Source organism: Sparus aurata, chromosome 21 (genome assembly GCF_900880675.1).
Source record: "Sparus aurata chromosome 21, fSpaAur1.1, whole genome shotgun sequence".
Lineage (NCBI taxonomy): Eukaryota > Metazoa > Chordata > Actinopteri > Spariformes > Sparidae > Sparus > Sparus aurata.
Genome location: NC_044207.1, coordinates 32,134,329 through 32,155,436, shown reverse-complemented (window position 1 = coordinate 32,155,436; position 21,108 = coordinate 32,134,329). Strand labels below are relative to the sequence as shown.

The 21,108-nt window shown below is 46.7% G+C and overlaps 1 protein-coding gene across 3 annotated transcripts in view; it reads right to left on the bottom strand.

Annotated features, from left to right (window-relative positions):
- The window catches only part of rasal2 (RAS protein activator like 2), a 57,544-nt gene extending 36,822 nt beyond the window's left edge, over positions 1-20,722 (bottom strand). For 2 of the 3 annotated variants that reach the window (XM_030403019.1, XM_030403020.1), the window contains exons 1-3: positions 20,430-20,722; positions 3,295-3,422; positions 2,817-2,940 (exon numbers count right to left, since the gene is read on the bottom strand). In XM_030403019.1, the coding sequence (XP_030258879.1) occupies positions 2,817-2,940; positions 3,295-3,422; positions 20,430-20,595 (418 nt within the window). In that variant the 5' untranslated portion in view covers positions 20,596-20,722. Of the gene's footprint in view, positions 1-2,816; positions 2,941-3,294; positions 3,423-10,868; positions 10,953-20,429 lie in introns of those variants that run through there. The other variant, XM_030403021.1, reaches the window with a different exon arrangement.
- Positions 20,723-21,108: the final 386 nt, after the last annotated feature.

Sequence of the window (21,108 nt, the reverse complement as noted above, 5' to 3'; positions counted from 1 at the left end):
TCAAACCAGTATAAATCTAGTTTTAAACCAGTATAAATCTAGTTTTAAACCAGTATAAATCTAGTTTTAAACTAGTATAAATCTAGTTTTAAACCAGTATAAATCTAGTTTTAAACCAGTATAAATCTAGTTTTAAACCAGTATAAATCTAGTTTTAAACCAGTATAAATCTAGTTTTAAACCAGTATAAATCTAGATTCAAACCAGTATAAATCTAGTTTTAAACCAGTATAAATCTAGTTTTGAACCAGTATAAATCTAGTTTTAAACCAGTATAAATCTAGTTTTAAACCAGTATAAATCTAGATTCAAACCAGTATAAATCTAGATTCAAACCAGTATAAATCTAGTTTCAAACCAGTATAAATCTAGATTCAAACCAGTATAAATCTAGATTCAAACCAGTATAAATCTAGATTCAAACCAGTATAAATCTAGATTCAAACCAGTATAAATCTAGTTTTAAACCAGTATAAATCTAGATTCAAACCAGTATAAATCTAGTTTTAAACCAGTATAAATCTAGATTCAAACCAGTATAAATCTAGATTCAAACTAGTATAAATCTAGATTCAAACCAGTATAAATCTAGTTTTGAACCAGTATAAATCTAGTTTTGAACCAGTATAAATCTAGTTTTAAACCAGTATAAATCTAGTTTTAAACCAGTATAAATCTAGTTTTAAACCAGTATAAATCTAGTTTTAAACCAGTATAAATCTGGCAGTATAACAACTGTAACTCCAGAACTGAACCAGGTTGATACCCTGAACTAATCCCAGTATAATCTGAGTCCAAACCCAGTCTGAACTGGTTGTTAGAGGCCTGTTTGTGTGGGCAGCCCGGGCACATTAACATATAAATAACCTCCTCCCCCGGTGCTGGTGGGAGGTGGGTGAGGAGGGGTGAGGGGGGTGAGGGGGATTAAGGAGGTCAGTGAATGAATGAGTTTGTGTGTGGCTGAATGAGCAGGAGGAGGAGGGAGGGAGTCTTCTGTCCACCCAATAACTGATCAATAAACTGATCTACCGCCTGGATCAGACTCTTCTGAACTCTCTGGTTGTCGTCTCCTGGCGGTCCTGTCCGGTCCAGAGCTCACATGTGAAACCAGTTCTGGACCCCTGCAGCTCTTGGTGGGAATCCCCTCAGCCCCGGCGTCCCACTGGGGGCAGCGGGGTCAGTCCGGCTCCTTCAGACGGACCGATGGACACTGGATGCTTTGTCCTCCAGACATTCCCCGCTCCCAGCGACGTTCCCACACAGAGCAGGAAAATTACAGGCTGCACCCGAACGCCTCATTATGTTAGAAAACATTCACCTGGCGGTCCAACAGCGGCGCTGGAAACGATTCTGAACTGAGCCGGGACAGACACCAAACTTTAAACCTCGTCCTCAGACATCTGACATCTTTGAAAACGTACATTTAAAATAAAGATTCATCAAAACTCAGTTAAACTTCATGACTCCTAAATGTTACAGACGTCTGTGATGTAAAATACAACTGCAGAGTTTTAACGAGGAGCAGCTCATGTTTATCAAAACTGTAGCAAGGTCGACTTCAATCATAGGAATATTATTTTAGTGTGTGAAAAACTTACAACATATTTTAATAACTGGTGGTAACCAGATATATTAATTAAATACCATAGAGTAAAAGTGCAAAAGTACTTGCTTATAAACATACTTAAAGGTAAAAGTGTTGACAGAATAATACATATTATATCACTGAATTAGAATTATAGATGCATTACATTTTAATCCCATTTAAAAGCACCAAAGCTTTTAAAGGTTTTAATGATGTCTTATTTTCTGTACTGCCTTTAATGATAACAATCAAAAGTTAGTTTGTGACTAATCGTGACAAAGCACAGTTACACACTGTTAACACACCGTCACTGCCTTCTACAGTTGAGGTTCAACACAGTTACTGCTGATTTTAAGTTACAGTAAAGAGTTTTAACAGTTTTAAAGGGTTGGTAGAGAGACTCTTTTACACTCCACACCTCCAGTTTGTAACAGGACACAATACTTCAACACAGACAAAGTTCTGTTTATACTACATTACACTACATGTAATCAAGCCTCATCAAAACAACACAAATTAACCCTGATTGCATCATCTGTGACATCATTAGGGTTATTTCCTTTGGAGGAGGAGGAGCACTAACCAAGTGCTAAAAACAAACACCTTGCCGAGGTGCATTGTGGGAATTGAGGAGAAGATGCAGAGATTCAGGAGTTTGACCCTGAGTACAGACTGACAGGACGTCACATCCAACGTGTTATTCCAGGACACGAGACACATCTGTTAAACCCTCCAGCCTGGAGGACACCTCTCCAAAACCCCAGGATATTCCATGTAGTGTAACTAAATCCAAAGTGTAACTGTAATCCTCAATTACACACTGACAGCAAGAATAACACACACACACACACACACTCAACCAAGAACCTCCTCCACCATCTGAATGTCATCACATCCGCTCTTTTGTTCTCAGTGTTATTAATCCCACTAATGGCTGCTGGGATTGGCCTCACACTCTCTCACACACACACACACACACACACACACACACACACACACACACACTCTCTCTCTCTCTCTCACACACACACACACACACACACACACACACACACACACACACACACACACACACACACTCAGGTAATCCAGAGGTGTGGTGTGACACAATGAGATGTTATTGAGCTCTGTTGCACTTTAATCTTGACTTCCTGGTTTCAGGGCGAAGCAGCTGCTGCGCCACAGCGTGGGTTTGTTGTCATGGCGACCATAATGTCTCACTGGTTCTTACCTAGCATGGCGGCGCCCTCTGCTGGGAAGTCTGGGAACTGTCCCTCCGAGGGGACGCTGACAGTCCTGCGGAGGCTTCGGCCCTTGGAGGAGTTTGTGGGGCTCTCCTGAGTGTCCCCCAAAGCCTGAGGGAGGAGGAGAGGGAGGAGAAGGAGGAGGAGGAGGAAGAGGGGGAGGAGGAGGAGGAGGAGGAGGAGCGGGAGGAGGAGGGGGGAGGAGGAGGAGAGGGAGGAGAAGGAGGAGGAGGAGGAAGAGGGGGAGGAGGAGGAGGAGGAGGAGGAGGAGGAGGAGCAGGCATTACATGTCTGATACATGAAGTCACCCTGAATTAACTGCATGAAAGAAGATTTAACTTGCAAAAATGCAAAAATGATTCGAAACACTTAATTTAAAACTGTGTTCAGAGATTCCAGTGACGACAGAAGAATAAATTAAAGGTTTAATCTGTAGAAATAAAGTTATCATCCGTCCGCTCTGACCTCGTCGTCCTTGTTGAGCAGGATGAGCTGACTGTCAGTCAGGATGCAGAACTTCCTGTCCCAGGATCCGCTGTCGGTGTACGGACTCTGACCGCAGGAGAACCGGTGAGCCGGAGGACCTTTCACATCTGAGAACACACACACACAAACACACACTTTAAGTGAGACTGGCACACACCTACTGGTCTAACTGGCAAAACACATATAATAAGAGCTGCATCTTATGAACACAATGAGGCTGAACAGAGACCTCTGACCCCAAAACATCACATCAGTCTGTGACGTGTTCGATTGAGTTCAAGTCAGAAATTAATTCTTAAAAGTTTAAGGTTGTGACTTAATATGCTGTATGTAAACTGAAGTGAGGAACTACACACTGTAGATCCAACCAAGTGAAATAATCTGATATTTATGTTCTTGTTGCTTCTGTTTTCAGAATAAATAGATTATCTGGTGTCGTCAGGTGAAGATAGTTCAGTTATTGTCACATCTCCCGCCTTCGCAACAAAGCTTATCTCAGACTGTAGTATGTTAAGACAAAAACTGTATTTCTAAATTATGACATGATCTTATATTTAGATTTGAATCTGATCAGACTAGTATCTAACTAAAAGAGTGTGATGTTCACAGCCCAGTCAGTATAAAACCAAACAAACACAAGACAAAATCTCTTCTCAAATCAAACATTTGTGTCTCACATGAAGCAGAGTTAGATCAATATTCTGTTGGGTCACACAGAACAGAGTGACATCATCTCGTCTGCAGCAAACTGGGTCATAATGAGCTGGAACCTCAAAATGTCCTGGACCCAAAGAAAAACAGGCTCAACAGGAATCAGACTGATAATAAAACCTTGAAGTCAACACACTTCAAATATCTGCACATGAAATAAAACCACTGGATGTGAAAATAAAACCTGATTTATTGTTATTAATCTGATGACTGTAAACAACCAGCAACAGCTATTTAAATGAACACATGCTGTAAATGATCCTCAGAGTCTCTGTGAAGAATGAGACGCTGAGAGTTCACACACAAACAATCAATACATTCACAACTAAAACAAGTATTTAGAGTACAGCTGCTAATAAAGATATTTCAGAGGTAGATATTCAGGAGAAATAATGCTAAAATAACTTGAACTGTGTAAAAGTTCTGGATTCAAGGTGAGACGGTGTGAAACAACTGAGAGCACATCACACCTGCAGAGGGCGCTGTGCCTCTAAACTTCACCCTGATCAGCCCTGTTCACCTGCTGTGCCTCCCTGCAGCAGGAGGAGCAGGAGGAGCAGGAGGAGCAGGAGGTGGGCTATTAAAAATGAAAGTGATGTCTGCAGGACTGAGCAGAGGCGTCTGATCTCAGCTGACAGCCCGTCACAGAGCAGAGCAGACCCAGCAGAGGTCAGAGGTCGTGTCACTGCCTGTTAGACACACACACTGAACCTGCAGCACACTGAACCTGCTTCACACTGAACCTGCTTCACACTGAACCTGCTTCACACTGAACCTGCTTCACGCTGAACCTGCTTCACGCTGAACCTGCTTCACACTGAACCTGCAGCACACTGAACCTGCTTCACACTGAACCTGCAGCACACTGAACCTGCTTCACACTGAACCTGCAGCACGCTGGACCTGCTTCACACTGAACCTGCTTCACGCTGAACCTGCTTCACGCTGAACCTGCTTCACGCTGAACCTGCTTCACGCTGAACCTGCAGCACGCTGAACCTGCTTCACGCTGAACCTGCAGCACGCTGAACCTGCTTCACGCTGAACCTGCAGCACGCTGAACCTGCTTCACGCTGAACCTGCAGCACGCTGAACCTGCTTCACGCTGAACCTGCTTCACGCTGAACCTGCAGCACGCTGAACCTGCAGCACGCTGAACCTGCTTCACGCTGAACCTGCAGCACGCTGAACCTGCAGCACGCTGAACCTGCTTCACGCTGAACCTGCTTCACGCTGAACCTGCTTCACGCTGAACCTGCAGCACACTGAACCTGCTTCACGCTGAACCTGCTTCACGCTGAACCTGCTTCACACTGAACCTGCAGCACGCTGAAACCTGCTTCACGCTGAACCTGCTTCACACTGAACCTGCTTCACACTGAACCTGCAGCACGCTGAACCTGCTTCACGCTGAACCTGCTTCACACTGAACCTGCAGCACGCTGAACCTGCTTCACGCTGAACCTGCAGCACACTGAACCTGCTTCACGCTGAACCTGCTTCACGCTGAACCTGCTTCACGCTGAACCTGCTTCACGCTGAACCTGCTTCACACTGAACCTGCAGCACGCTGAACCTGCTTCACACTGAACCTGCTTCACACTGAACCTGCTTCACACTGAACCTGCTTCACACTGAACCTGCAGCACGCTGAACCTGCTTCACACTGAACCTGCAGCACACTGAACCTGCTTCACACTGAACCTGCAGCACACTGAACCTGCAGCACACTGAACCTGCTTCACACTGAACCTGCAGCACACTGAACCTGCTTCACACTGAACCTGCAGCACACTGAACCTGCAGCACACTGAACCTGCTTCACACTGAACCTGCAGCACGCTGAACCTGCTTCACACTGAACCTGCTTCACACTGAACCTGCTTCACACTGAACCTGCAGCACGCTGAACCTGCTTCACACTGAACCTGCAGCACGCTGAACCTGCTTCACACTGAACCTGCTTCACACTGAACCTGCTTCACACTGAACCTGCAGCACGCTGAACCTGCTTCACACTGAACCTGCTTCACGCTGAACCTGCTTCACGCTGAACCTGCTTCACGCTGAACCGGCAGCACGCTGAACCTGCAGCACGCTGAACCTGCTTCACACTGAACCTGCAGCACACTGAACCTGCTTCACACTGAACCTGCTTCACACTGAACCTGCTTCACGCTGAACCTGCTTCACACTGAACCTGCAGCACACTGAACCTGCAGCACACTGAACCTGCAGCACGCTGAACCTGCTTCACGCTGAACCTGCTTCACGCTGAACCTGCAGCACGCTGAACCTGCTTCACGCTGAACCTGCTTCACGCTGAACCTGCAGCACGCTGAACCTGCAGCACGCTGAACCTGCTTCACGCTGAACCTGCAGCACGCTGAACCTGCAGCACGCTGAACCTGCTTCACGCTGAACCTGCTTCACGCTAAACCTGCTTCACGCTGAACCTGCAGCACACTGAACCTGCTTCACGCTGAACCTGCTTCACGCTGAACCTGCTTCACACTGAACCTGCAGCACGCTGAACCTGCTTCACGCTGAACCTGCTTCACACTGAACCTGCTTCACACTGAACCTGCAGCACGCTGAACCTGCTTCACGCTGAACCTGCTTCACACTGAACCTGCAGCACGCTGAACCTGCTTCACACTGAACCTGCAGCACACTGAACCTGCAGCACACTGAACCTGCAGCACACTGAACCTGCTTCACGCTGAACCTGCAGCACACTGAACCTGCAGCACACTGAACCTGCAGCACACTGAACCTGCTTCACACTGAACCTGCTTCACACTGAACCTGCAGCACACTGAACCTGCAGCACACTGAACCTGCTTCACACTGAACCTGCTTCACGCTGAACCTGCAGCACACTGAACCTGCAGCACACTGAACCTGCAGCACACTGAACCTGCAGCACACTGAACCTGCTTCACGCTGAACCTGCAGCACACTGAACCTGCAGCACACTGAACCTGCTTCACACTGAACCTGCAGCACACTGAACCTGCTTCACGCTGAACCTGCTTCACGCTGAACCTGCAGCACACTGAACCTGCAGCACGCTGAACCTGCTTCACGCTGAACCTGCTTCACACTGAACCTGCTTCACACTGAACCTGCAGCACACTGAACCTGCTTCACGCTGAACCTGCAGCACACTGAACCTGCTTCACGCTGAACCTGCTTCACGCTGAACCTGCTTCACGCTGAACCTGCTTCACACTGAACCTGCTTCACACTGAACCTGCTTCACGCTGAACCTGCTTCACACTGAACCTGCTTCACACTGAACCTGCAGCACACTGAACCTGCTTCACGCTGAACCTGCTTCACGCTGAACCTGCTTCACGCTGAACCTGCAGCACGCTGAACCTGCAGCACGCTGAACCTGCTTCACGCTGAACCTGCTTCACGCTGAACCTGCTTCACGCTGAACCTGCTTCACGCTGAACCTGCTTCACGCTGAACCTGCAGCACACTGAACCTGCAGCACACTGAACCTGCTTCACGCTGAACCTGCAGCACACTGAACCTGCAGCACACTGAACCTGCTTCACGCTGAACCTGCAGCACACTGAACCTGCTTCACACTGAACCTGCTTCACACTGAACCTGCTTCACGCTGAACCTGCAGCACGCTGAACCTGCAGCACGCTGAACCTGCTTCACACTGAACCTGCTTCACACTGAACCTGCTTCACACTGAACCTGCAGCACACTGAACCTGCAGCACGCTGAACCTGCTTCACACTGAACCTGCTTCACACTGAACCTGCTTCACGCTGAACCTGCTTCACGCTGAACCTGCAGCACACTGAACCTGCTTCACACTGAACCTGCTTCACACTGAACCTGCTTCACACTGAACCTGCAGCACGCTGAACCTGCTTCACACTGAACCTGCAGCACGCTGAACCTGCAGCACGCTGAACCTGCTTCACACTGAACCTGCAGCACGCTGAACCTGCAGCACGCTGAACCTGCAGCACACTGAACCTGCTTCACACTGAACCTGCTTCACGCTGAACCTGCTTCACGCTGAACCTGCAGCACACTGAACCTGCTTCACACTGAACCTGCTTCACACTGAACCTGCTTCACACTGAACCTGCAGCACACTGAACCTGCTTCACACTGAACCTGCTTCACGCTGAACCTGCTTCACACTGAACCTGCAGCACGCTGAACCTGCAGCACGCTGAACCTGCAGCACGCTGAACCTGCAGCACGCTGAACCTGCTTCACACTGAACCTGCTTCACGCTGAACCTGCAGCACGCTGAACCTGCTTCACGCTGAACCTGCTTCACGCTGAACCTGCTTCACGCTGAACCTGCTTCACGCTGAACCTGCTTCACGCTGAACCTGCTTCACGCTGCGCTGAACCTGCAGCACACTGAACCTGCTTCACGCTGAACCTGCTTCACGCTGAACCTGCTTCACGCTGAACCTGCTTCACGCTGAACCTGCTTCACGCTGAACCTGCTTCACGCTGAACCTGCTTCACGCTGAACCTGCAGCACACTGAACCTGCTTCACGCTGAACCTGCTTCACGCTGAACCTGCTTCACGCTGAACCTGCTTCACGCTGAACCTGCTTCACGCTGAACCTGCTTCACGCTGAACCTGCAGCACACTGAACCTGCTTCACACTGAACCTGCAGCACACTGAACCTGCTTCACGCTGAACCTGCAGCACGCTGAACCTGCTTCACGCTGAACCTGCTTCACGCTGAACCTGCTTCACGCTGAACCTGCAGCACACTGAACCTGCAGCACACTTCTGTTTCATCGGTTCTACTGTCTGCTGATCGATCAATAATCTGTATCAGTGGAAGACAACACATCTGTGGTAGGAGCACAAAGTATCTCAAGTGATTCGGAAATTGAATTCATTCATTCATTCAAGACAAAAAGTCCCAGTTCTCTGATGTGAGCTTGCTGAGAGTGAATATGTTCTGGTTGTTCCTCCTCTGTGACAGGACACTGAATATGTTTGGGTTCTGACAGAACACGAGGCTCGAGGACGAAACACTGATCAGCATTTTATAGACAGAACAACTTATCGATTAAAGCAGGAAAGGATTGTCAGATGAATCCACCGTGACATCATCATCAGCTGCAGCTTTTGAAAGTACCTGTGCTGCCGAGCTGGTCGGTACTTTTCTTTTCTTATGAAGGAACTGTTGTTACTTCGTGGTTTCTAACATTCAGCAGAATACACGTCATGTTTTCAGGAAGAATGATGACAGAAGCACTGATTGTATGAGTCACAGGAACTTGTGGGAATATAAAATATCCAGAGTAAATTTATGATAATCCAGCCAGCGTCTGGTGACGAGGTGCCGAACAAACCACAGGAACCAGACCGACATGAAAAACAGCCTCGCGTTTCCTTCAGAGGTGATTTACTGTGATGATGTTGGATGTGTGTGTGTGTGTGTGTGTGTGTGTTTGTGTGTGGCTCAGTAAATCAGTGTTAAGTGTTGAACAATAGCTCTGTGTGTTTGTGAGCGGCGTCTCGTCGGCTGGGACGAGTAAACAGACGGTGCTTTCACTGTGCCGGACTGTGCTGGGATCATTTGCCTGGCACACACACACACACACACACACACACACACACACACACACACACACACGCACACACACACACACACACACACACACACACACACACACACTGACTTTAATTGGTTATAATGGACTCTTGATTGCAGAGTAAACTGTAGTGTTTGCTGCAGTACAGGAAGCAGTGAGTCGGGTTCTGATATTCACATGATTTTCAGACACGGACGCGTCCTCTCATATTATCTACAACATCAGATGATTTTCTTCTCACTAAGTGATCTGAATTGATTCTGGACGAGTCCACGGGCTCCATGTTTCCTGATGTAATGGCCTGCAGACACAGTAACGGTCAGATCTCACTGCCTCTCCTCTACTTTCTCTCTGACAGGTTTTAATTCTCATGAACCTGCAGCTTGTTGTTCATGAACTCTTCTTCAGTCTTGTTGCAAAAAACACAAAACAACACAGAACCTCTATTGAAAATCTGTCATTTTAGCCGAGGCTGAAGCTTTTGCCTGTAAACCAGTTATCATCTTGATTTGACACAGTTTTGTGTCTCTAATTACAGACGTAATGGTCAGCAGCAGGAAACACATTTCGTTATGGTTGGATCGTCACCGCCGCTAAGAAGAGAAGCTCATTTCTGTTTTTCGATGCACATGGAGACAGAAACAGGACCAACACAGCACCCTGACAAATAAGTGAGGAGGTTAACAATGTCAGCTTAATGTGCTGTTCAACTTTTCAGATAAGAGAAAGTCATAAATGGAGCTGCATCACAACCATCAGCCTGTTAGCTAACTGCTTCTGATGCTAACTTCCAGACAAACGTCGACATTATTCAGTGTACTCAACATGTATCACACATGATCACCTGTCTGTCATTTACAGTTTGAGATTTTCATTAATTTATCACCCAAAACTAACATAAAATGTGAAGGTTTACAGAGTAAATCACATATTTGAAGTGTTTAACTCTTTATTTGTGTTTCTTATGTGTGTTTGGTTCAAATAATTAAGAACTTAATGATCTTTTGTCTTTTTTAAGTCTGTGCCCCTCTTAAGAGTTCATTAAAGTCAGACCATAAGAAGTTGTTAATAATCTCAGTAAGTTCAGAGTTAACCTCAATCATTAACAGATGTTTAACCCTTAAACAGCCACCAGGCGTCTCTTTATATTCAGATCCACTGCACCTGAATACTTCCTGACGTGACAGATCACAGTTTCTGGAAATAACGAGTGACAGAGCAGGTGAGTCTCACCTGTGAATGCACGTTTAGATGACTTCATATGACTGCAGCTCTTCATCCAGTAAGCAGCTGTGCTGCTTCTACATATTGTCCTCGTTGTTCGTCCCCTCTGAGCTTCAGGTCAAAGTTACAGAGAACAAGGAAGCTGTTCAACAGCTGAAATCACTTCCACATTTCAAACTGTTGTTCCTCAAACTAAATCACATCACAGTGGAAACAAAACAGAGAAATCTGCTGTGAAGAAGCTGAGACCATCGTGACTGTCTGTGTTGAAGTTCAAACATTAGGAAGATTGTTGTAATATAACAACGTTCCTTAAAGTTCAAGTTAACAGGCTTTAAGATGATTAAAGAGATAATAAAGAAAATCATCCTCATTTTAACGGAACCTGAGCTGCTGTTCTGAAGGTTTTCTGATCCATGTTTTTAACAAGGTCAAGAACCAACGTCATTAACTTTTATTTTGAAATCCTCCGAGTTCTCACAGCTACATTTTCATGACTCGGTGCTGCTGAATGGACCGTGTCTTGTTTCCAAAACCAACGATGAACTTTCAATCTTAAAATCAGCTTCCTCCTTTTACAGTTTCTCTATGCGAGTTGTTTTTCCTGTGAAATGCTGAAAGTTTTCACCTCATCTCGTCTAAACGTCACGTCATTAAAGGCCAGAAGCTTGAGATCTCAAACTGACAGTGAAGACGTTGTTCACCTGACTTTACATCATCATGGAGGGAGGAGATGATCACTGAGGTTTACTTTTTGTGTGAACTGCTCTTTTTTTAAGAGCTGAACACTCAACTCTGAAAGCAAAGTGCAGAAGCTAAAATGACAAGAAACAAGTGGGTTACAAGAAGCCTTGTGTGCACAGAGTCTGGTTCACAGCAGCCTCCTTCAGCCAGCAGAAGCAGAAGAATAATGTGCAGGTCTGCTGATGAATTACAGCCTCATGAATGGAGTGCAGCAGAGCTGAAGGAGGACGAGTGTTTGTGCAGAAAGCAGCTGAGGAGCTGAGGAGCTACACTTTCAGCAGCCTATTTCTGGCTGCATACTAAATCATCCACGTCAGAGCTCGGGCCAGAGACCCCCGAGAGATCTGAGGGAGTCGCACCTGCTCCTGTTCAGAGCTGCTGAGTGAAGGAGCATCGACCAAAGAGCAGCAGAGGAACACTAATTGGCCAGTTTGTCTGTTCTGTCTCCGAGCGCTGCGGAGGGACTCGAGCTCGGCTAATTAGCAGATCCGAGGTCGGCTGCCGCTGACGAGACATGTGGACGCCTCCGAGCCGACAGATGAGCAGAGCCGAACAAAGCCAGGAAGGAGAGGCAGGCCGCCGGCTGCTGGCCTTACATAACGCCTCGTACATCCCTGAACCGACGTCCTGCTTCAGTCCAACGTCACGCAATCAGAACAGAGCTCAGCACGAAGAGGAGAGGACTGTAGGAGGTCTGCCAGCTGACAGGATGTGACAAACATCAATGTACAGAGCCAACATCCACAAATTACTCTTCTGCTTAAAGAAAAGCCCATAAAAGCTGCATTTCAGTGCAGAACTTCCTTTAGAAACCAGCCATTTAAACAGACACCAACGGCAGCTTGGCTTGGATTTGGTTCACTTTTAAAGTAGCATCAGTAAGCTCCACGTGTGCTGTAGACTCAGACGAGCCAATAAACTGCTGCGTCCTTGTTTAAACTGAGCTGCAGTTTTATTGTGTGAGATGAATCAAAGGGAGACGGCGGTCCACAGGAAGTCCTCCCTGCTGCCTCCCTGCCAGCACAGGCGGATGGATTAAGCTTCTATATTTGTCCGGGCGGCTGGTGAAAGGTCAGAGCTGCACGTCACAGCGCCAAAACACAACCAGACCGGACCACAACACGGCCAGAGAGGGAGAAGGATCCAGACACACAGCCGGAACTTTCTGCCTTCTGCTGCTTTATATTGTTTACAGCTGCTGTGTGTTTCTGTGTGTACTGTCCCTTTAATATCAGCTACAGAAATACAGAAATATAATTCACTCACTCAAACACACAACATATCATTTCTGCCACTACGGCTCTCAAACAGAATAAAACAGACACAGGAAGCATGGGATCATGGGAGTTGTTGTCTGATGTGACTCAGAATCGTTCCAGAAGAGGTCACGTTTAAAGTTTTCTTCACGCCTCACAGGCGAGCAAATGAAACGCACCGTTACCCTGATTACACGTGTGAGTTTCTCTGACTGAACACTGTTGAAACATTCAGGATCATTTCAGTGCACAACTTCTACAGACTGGAACAAAGTCCACGATGCACAATTTCTACAGAACTTTAAAGACAGACTGTGGCACTTTGCAGAGGCTGCAGACACTCGTGGAAAGTAACTAAGTATATTTACTTAAGTGCTGCATTCAGGAACAAGATAAACACAATGCAGAACATTTGAGCTTCAGGCTGACTGATGCTTTCACTTCACAGTTTCTGACCGAGACTATTTTAGCAGCAGAGTCGGTGCTTTCACCTCGACACACACTGGACCACAGAGGAAACAGATGAAGTGCAGCGCGTGACTACAGCGTTTGTCTCAAACTGTGAAGCTCAAGTTGTTCATCAGCTGATGTCACAATTGTACAAACAGTCATCATCATCATCATCATCATCATCATCATCGTCTGACTGTTTCTTTAAGGACAGATAACCCTGAGAGTCAACATACAACATAAACAAGAGGCAAGAGTGTGTGTGTGTGTGTGAGTGTGTGTGTGTGTGTGGACAGGTGGTGGACTCTCCCCAGCTATCAGACATTCCCACTGGAGGTTTGGCCGGAGTCGAGTTTCTCTTCACACCCACACCCACATACACACACACTCACACACACACACACACACCCACATACACACACACTCACACACACACACACACCCACATACACACACACTCACACACACACACACACCCACATACACACACACACACACACCCACACACACACCCTTTACTCAGCAGATATAACATCTTGTCTTTGCAGGTGCAGTGCCTTGCTCATGGGCACCTTGATATCACCGACACTGGTGGCTGTTCAGACCTGCTCTGATCACAGGTGTGATGCTGCGTTCTGCATGAACCTGTTTGTGTTTGAGTAGAAACATGGCGTCTGTGTGTCTCAGTGATGGACAGGTGATGTCTGATCACAGGTGGTCACTCAGGACAGAGTCAGTGTGAGTCTCTGAGAGAGAAACCTGGAGAAAACCCAGAAGACACCGCGACTCATCGTCACATCAGCAGCCATGATGATGGAGATGAAGAGGACGTGGTCAAGCTGTTTTTCTCTTGGATTAATTCTAAACAACCAATCAGACAGGAGGATTATTTTCCAGGACAATTTTCAAGGTGTTCCAGGACTGAACTACATTATCACACAAACTCAGTTTCCAGGTTTTCTGGGTCAACCCGAGAAAAAAAACATCTTCAGTCCCAACGGGTTAACAGTCTGACAGGTTCTCACACACACACACACACACACACACAACCACACGCACACACACACACACACACACACAAACAACCACACACACACACAGGCCAACAGAGGGCTGCTTTGTCTGTCGACCTGTATACTCCCTGCTGGCAGGTCGGGTCTCCATAGCAACCAGTAAATACAGCAGGTTTCCTCCAATCACAGCGAGGTGACATCACATCACGGCTTTATCAAGATGGGACCATTCAACAGGAAGGGCAGGGGGGGTTAAACCACAGTGAGAACAGAGAGGGGTGTGTCGCTGAGACTGACCCAGACCGCAGATAACACACACACACACACACACACACACACACATTAACATGAGAAAACTTCTTTGTTTCCATCGGTAAAGTACCTGGAATCTCTCAGAAAGCAGCAGATGGTTCAAACTGACCGGAAGTGAAGTGAAAACTGCAGATCAGTCAACAAATACTCAGACTGCGTCTCCTGACACTTGTTTGTCCATTAACTATGTTTTAGGAGAGTTTTCCATCTTTGATTGAGGCTCTAACGATCCAGACACACCAAACATCTAAAGAACTAGCAGTAATGGAGGCCGACTGTGGCTTCGCCTCACGTCTCACGAAAAGCTGCACTTGAACGCACCACAAAGACAAACAGCCGACGTCCAGCTAGCTCGTACGTTCTGTGTTAGAGGAAATACCTCCGCAGACCAGCAGGTGGCGCTGGTCTGTATTCATGTTGACAGAGAGAAACCAGGAGACTGCAGGTAAACAAACTGTTGATATGTTAACACCAACTGACTGAGCGTCCGCCTGGTGCGTCAGGAAATCCAATCATCACGTTCAATACAACATCTGAGAAGCTTTAATCTCCACAGAGAAACCAAATAATGTTGGTCCAGACACCTGACGGATTCAAATTATTCCTCCACAAGGTAAAACAAACTTCAAACTGTGTCTGTGAGGGGAATATAAACCCAGAGCAGCCTCGATCACTGAGGTGTGAAACGAGGAGGAAATTACAGTAATTAACAGAAAAACACTGTTTTTATCAAAGCGCTCCATTCAAGCTGTGAAAAACAAAGAGGAGCTGTGAAGAGCGGAGCGTCTGTTCAGAGGATCTCTGCTGGGAAACATTCTGTCAACACGTTCATTATCGGAGCTTTGTTTCGTGTGATAAACTCTTTAATACGTGTCAAAACTTTATTTCACAGCTGACGAGAGGCAGCGACCTGCTGCAGTGTGACAAAACACCAAACAAGACTCGCTCAGAGACACAAACAGATGCAAAAATCATCTGGATTTATTCTCATTTACTTTTATATAAAAACCTTCTTATAGTCAACATTCAGTTATTTGCTTGATTATTGTATTTTCTCTCATTTGTCTCATACATTTATTCTGTAAACCTGCTTCCCTTCACTTATTTAATCTTTTTAAGAATTCTCTTCGGGCGGCAGTAGTTCAGTCAGTGGAGACTTGGCTTGGGGACTGGAGGGTGGCCGGTTCAAGTCCAGCTACAGACCACAATATGGACGTGGACTGGTAGCTGAAGAGGTGCCAGTTCACTTCCTGGGTTACTGCCGAGGTGCCCCTGAGCAAGGCACTGAACCCCCCATGTGTGCTCCCCGGGCGCTGACACTGCTCCAAGCTTGCAATGTGTGTGTGTGTGCGTATAGAATGTGCAGCTAGTGATGGGTTTAAATGCAGAGGACAAATTTCGGGGTTGTAAAAAATCTGACAGATAAAGATTCTTCTTCTTCTTCTTAAAAGAGTCCGTTAGTGTCGGCTGCTTTCTGAGAAACGTGAACAGATGATAATATGAAGTGCGAGCAGCAGCTGCACAGACTGAACGAGTGGTTTCCTGCAGCAGCTGATAGTGAGTGAAGGCTGCCGCTCGGATGCAGCACTCACACACAACACACACACCAACACACACATGAACACTTAAAGGGACGTCAGCTCTGATCTGCTGCTGACGTCATGTGTTCATTATCTAAAGTCATGAAGTCAGCTGGAGATCCTCAGCAACACTCTGAACACACACATATATAATACAACTCGATTAACAGTTGCAGCTCTGTACTGAGCCAGTTTTCAGTCATTACTTTTACGATCAAAGAATCTGCAGATTGTTTTAGGATTACGCGACAAATAAAGCAGCTAATGTTTGACATTCTTAACTCAAAAATGACTCAAAAATGTAATCGATTATCAAAATATTTGGCAATTTTCTATTTTATTGGTTCGTATTTGTTGTTTTCCCAAGTGCGTACAAAACAGAAAGCTGTGGCAGCTCCTTCAGTGGCTGATTGTGTTGATACGGCCTCATATCAATCAGAATATGGCAGAATATCAGCTGTGATTTACGCTCCTTGTATTTTCAGTGTCTTCCATCATGGCGGCTCCTCTGTTGTTCAGCCTGGAGCAGCGGCAGGGACACGATTAATATTTAAACACGCTGACTTCAGCAGGAGTCTCTGCATTTGCATCTACAAAGCACATTCTCTCTCTCAAGTGTCAATCATGACAGCAGCCTGCATGCAGGGGCGAGGGGGGGGGGGCGGTCCTCAGGGGTCAAAGGTGAACATCGGTGTCACCTCCTATCAGCCTGACGGGAGCAGCGGAGGACAGCCGACGCGCTGGAGGACTGACGGAGGTTTGTCTTCACCCACAGAGCAACAGGAACAATATCAGCTCAGAGCTCGATCTGCTCCTGACCGTCCTGCTGCGACACCACAACACCACGTGTAAAGGAAACACACTTTACTGGATCCATCAAACAACATAACTCATATTGATCTCTATAACCTGACTGATCACATGAACCTTGAGCCTGAGTCCATGTGTCCGATCTCTACTGAGGATAACGCTCCATAAACCTGCTGATACATCAGCTTCACATCTTTACGTTTACACCTTCCTCTGCAGGACGCAGGTGAATCCAAGCAGCTGCTAACAGCTAACGCAGCTCAAAGAATGAACACTGACCACTTCTGTAAATAAGAAACCCAGCGGGAGCACTGACACTCTGTGTTTCCATATAAAGATATTTACAGGAGGCTGAACAATGAAGCCAACACTGAAGAACCAAAGGTTAAGAGAACAATGCAAGAATAAAATGTGGTTCTGCTGCTGTGTGAATGACTGAGGAGCTCAAAACTGAAACTATTCAAATTATTTTCCATAAAAGTCTAAATCTAGAGACATTGCATCCTGTATGAGCCATCGGTTGTAAAAGACTTTAAACACGGACATTAAAACAGAGGACTGACATTCAAATGAGTCCACCCTTTGTGTCGACGCCAGAACCTGAAACAAAACAACATGTGTTCACATTTCTCTGCGTTCATGTGGCCAACATGGCCGACGGGGGGGAAGCCTCCACTTTCCCACCGCCGCCGGCCACAAGCGCTGAAGGTTAATGAGCTCAGAGCTGCTTTGTTACTGTGTGAGCTTTTATTATGAAAGGGACAATTTACATACAAAGGAACACAAACACACACACACACACACACACACACAGAGAAACACACACACACACACATACAGAAACACACACACACACACACACATACAGAAACACACACACACCTCCTTCAGTATGCAGGAGCTGCCAAGGCCTCTGGGTCAGTCTCAAACACACAAACACCTCTGATGAACAGAGTTTCTGTCAGGACGCCCAGAGCCACACATGTCCTGCCAACAACACACACACACACACACACACACACACACACACACACACACACACACACGGGGGTTAATTAGCCTCCAATTAGCAGTAGCTGTTCTTTTTCTCATGGAAACTCAAGAGTGTGAGAGCAGGAGGGTGAATGAGTCCTGTGTGTGTGTGTGTGTGTGTGTGTGTGTGTAGAGAAGTGAGAGCTCTGTGGTTTATACTACCCAGCATGCTCTGGGGCTGGGCTCTATGTTTACTTCAGTTTCTGCTCAAACTGGCGACAGCTTCCAAAAAAAGAGCTGCAGAGACGAGAAAGTGTTCGCAGTGAAACACGTGAGATGTTTTTATAGTTTAAGGAAACAAAAGAGAGATTCTGAAACATAAATCTTAAGATTCCTACAGATATTTTAATCAGTGTTCACTTGTTGAGTATCTGTGTGACTTCTCCTCTCTACATGTGAACTTTCTCCTCCTCACAGCTTCAGAACAGCCTCGTTACTTTAGTTTGATGCATCTGAGCTGAATTCTGGATTCTTGTTATTTCCCAGCATCAGCAGACTGATGTGGACCAATCAGACGCAGCGAGACGAGACAAAGACGTAAAAGACGTAAGAACCGTAAACAGACAGAGAGGGAGACTGGAATGTGGAGAAAAGGCGTGTTAGTGTCTCGTATCTGCAGAGAGTTTCTGATTTTCTCTCTTTGTTGCTGCTCGGGACGCTTTACCAACCCAACACAGTCCTCAACTGTGCAGGATTCCCAGGGAACTCCGCAGTGGACGGTTCCTCTCAGGGAGTCCCCAGAACTGTTTGGTGGGAAACACCTGCTGAACCATGAATGAGCCTTTACAGAAGTGATTCAGGTCCAAACTGACCAACACATGACAATGACTGCTGTTTGATAACTTGTCCCAGCTCAGATCCTCCTCCCTTCACATGAACCACCAGCCCAGAGAGATTCAATTAAATCTTTCCTACATCCTCAGTTACACAAGCGTTCCTTGACGCTGCTTTTAATTTGACAGTAGAGCTGAACGCTCCGGTGACGGCGGCACGCCGAGGCTGCTGGGAGGTGACAGGTAACACCTCATCATCGTCTGAGCTTCAGGATGATGGATGACCACAGTTAACTGCAGAGAGGACGACACCTTCCTCGTTCCATCATGTAACATGACGTCTGTCTCATCTACATGAGCTGGTTCAGCAGTAAACTCTGGCTGTGTGAAACCTGAAGGGAACATTTAGTCCAACAGAAAAACAACTAGTTTCATTTCCAGAACTATGTTTTGTTTTCAGCAGAACTCAGACATTTAATTCTGGAAGAAAAAGGGAAATATTCTGCTTTGACTTATTTAAGCCAAAATGAAAAGTTAATTTGTTCTTCATTAGATTTTTTCACTACGTTAAGATTAAACTAGTGCTGCCACTGATGATTATCTATATTGTCGATTAATCCGTTGATTATTTTCTCGATCAACTGATTATTGTTTGGTTTGGAGGACGTGGATCAGTGTTTGATCCTTGAATGTCTCCTTCAGGTTGAAATATCTGTGCTGCATTCTGGATCTGCTTTATATTGATCACGCAGGCAGACGCAATAATAAATTCATTATGTTTAGAGAAGCGTTAGAATGAAATAGAGGAGACGTTTGTGTAACAGAGGCAGTGATTCTTGGAGGCATCGGCTGTCAGTTCTGCATGAAAACACACATTCATTATCGTCCGCCTCAAAATATTACGTCTGCACATCAGGCCATGTTCGAGTGGAAAATGCAATTAGCATAACTTAACCTTCAAACGGGCTGCTTGGCTGAGCGTTACACACTCTAAATGAATGTAAATGTTTTGTGGAGCAGCTGCAGGCAGATTGGGAGCTCTCAATCAGCGCCAGGACTTCATCTCGTTTTAACAACCACACAGATTCACACGGAGGACGGTTTTCCTCAGGAAACACTTTCTGTGAGCAGCCTGAGGCGCCGCAGGGCCGCGACACGGATAACAACACATCAGGATGTTCCTCACAAACCACTCAGACCAACACAGGAACACACTCACTGGGATTAAACTTTGTCGTGATGTGTTCATGTCATGTGGGAGTTTCCAACTTGTGTAGAACATTCATGTCAGTGGAACGTGATGTGTAGGACAAAAGAATGCTTTTTGGATAAAGTGTTTAAGATGATACGATATTCGATGGCATTGAAAGTATAAACGCTATAAAAACGTATTAACAATCAGATTCTCAACCCAAGAGTGCACAGATGTTGTTACAAGTGTTGGTGTGTTCAGGGACTGTTCCTGTACCCGCACTTTAAATCATCTATTATCTATTTTGCCGCCGTATCAAACGAGGCATCTGTGATTGTTTTACTGGTACTGTATCGCAGTTTAAGATTCTGGTCTCGTGACGACCTTGATGGAAGCTAAATGTCCTACCAGACTCTGCTCCTTCAGTTTGGGGTTCGTCTCTGAGGACTCTGCTGATCCTCTGAGAGAACGAGCTGATGAAGCTGCTGATGGAGGAAGCTCGTTGCGCTGCGTCTGATCCAACCTTCCTGACTGCCGTCCTCGCCGGGCCGCTGCCTGTCCCGGGCTCAGACATGGACCTGAAGTAGGGGAAAATCCTGCGCAGAGTGCCGGTCCTGGCCGGGCCCTCGTGACCTGTGGAGGACTCATCTCCACTCTGGTCGTGTCGGATGGTGCTGAACCTCGGGAGGCTGAGCAGCCGCCGGTGAAAGAGATATCTCTGTTCTGTCCATTGCCCTTAGGGGCGGCCATCTTGGCTGCCCTTGGTGCCAGCAGGCAGATGGCCTCCACTTGTATCTGTCCAATGGCTGCTCAGGACCGGGCTGGGGGTCGGATCTCTGCCAAGACTTCCTGTAATGGTTGCCAGCGGTGCGAGGCCTGACAGGGACCCTGGACCGGACTCTCGCAGCCCTCGGGGGGAGTTCTACCTCCATTCATGGTCCAGCACCACACCGACTTCCTCCAGGCAGCAGCAGCGAGCAGACGGAGGCCTCCAAAATGGCCGAAACAGCTGGTTTGCCGACAGCTGCGCTCCAACGCGAACATACCACCTTAAGAAGACATTCTGTTGAGTGCACGAGCACCGTGG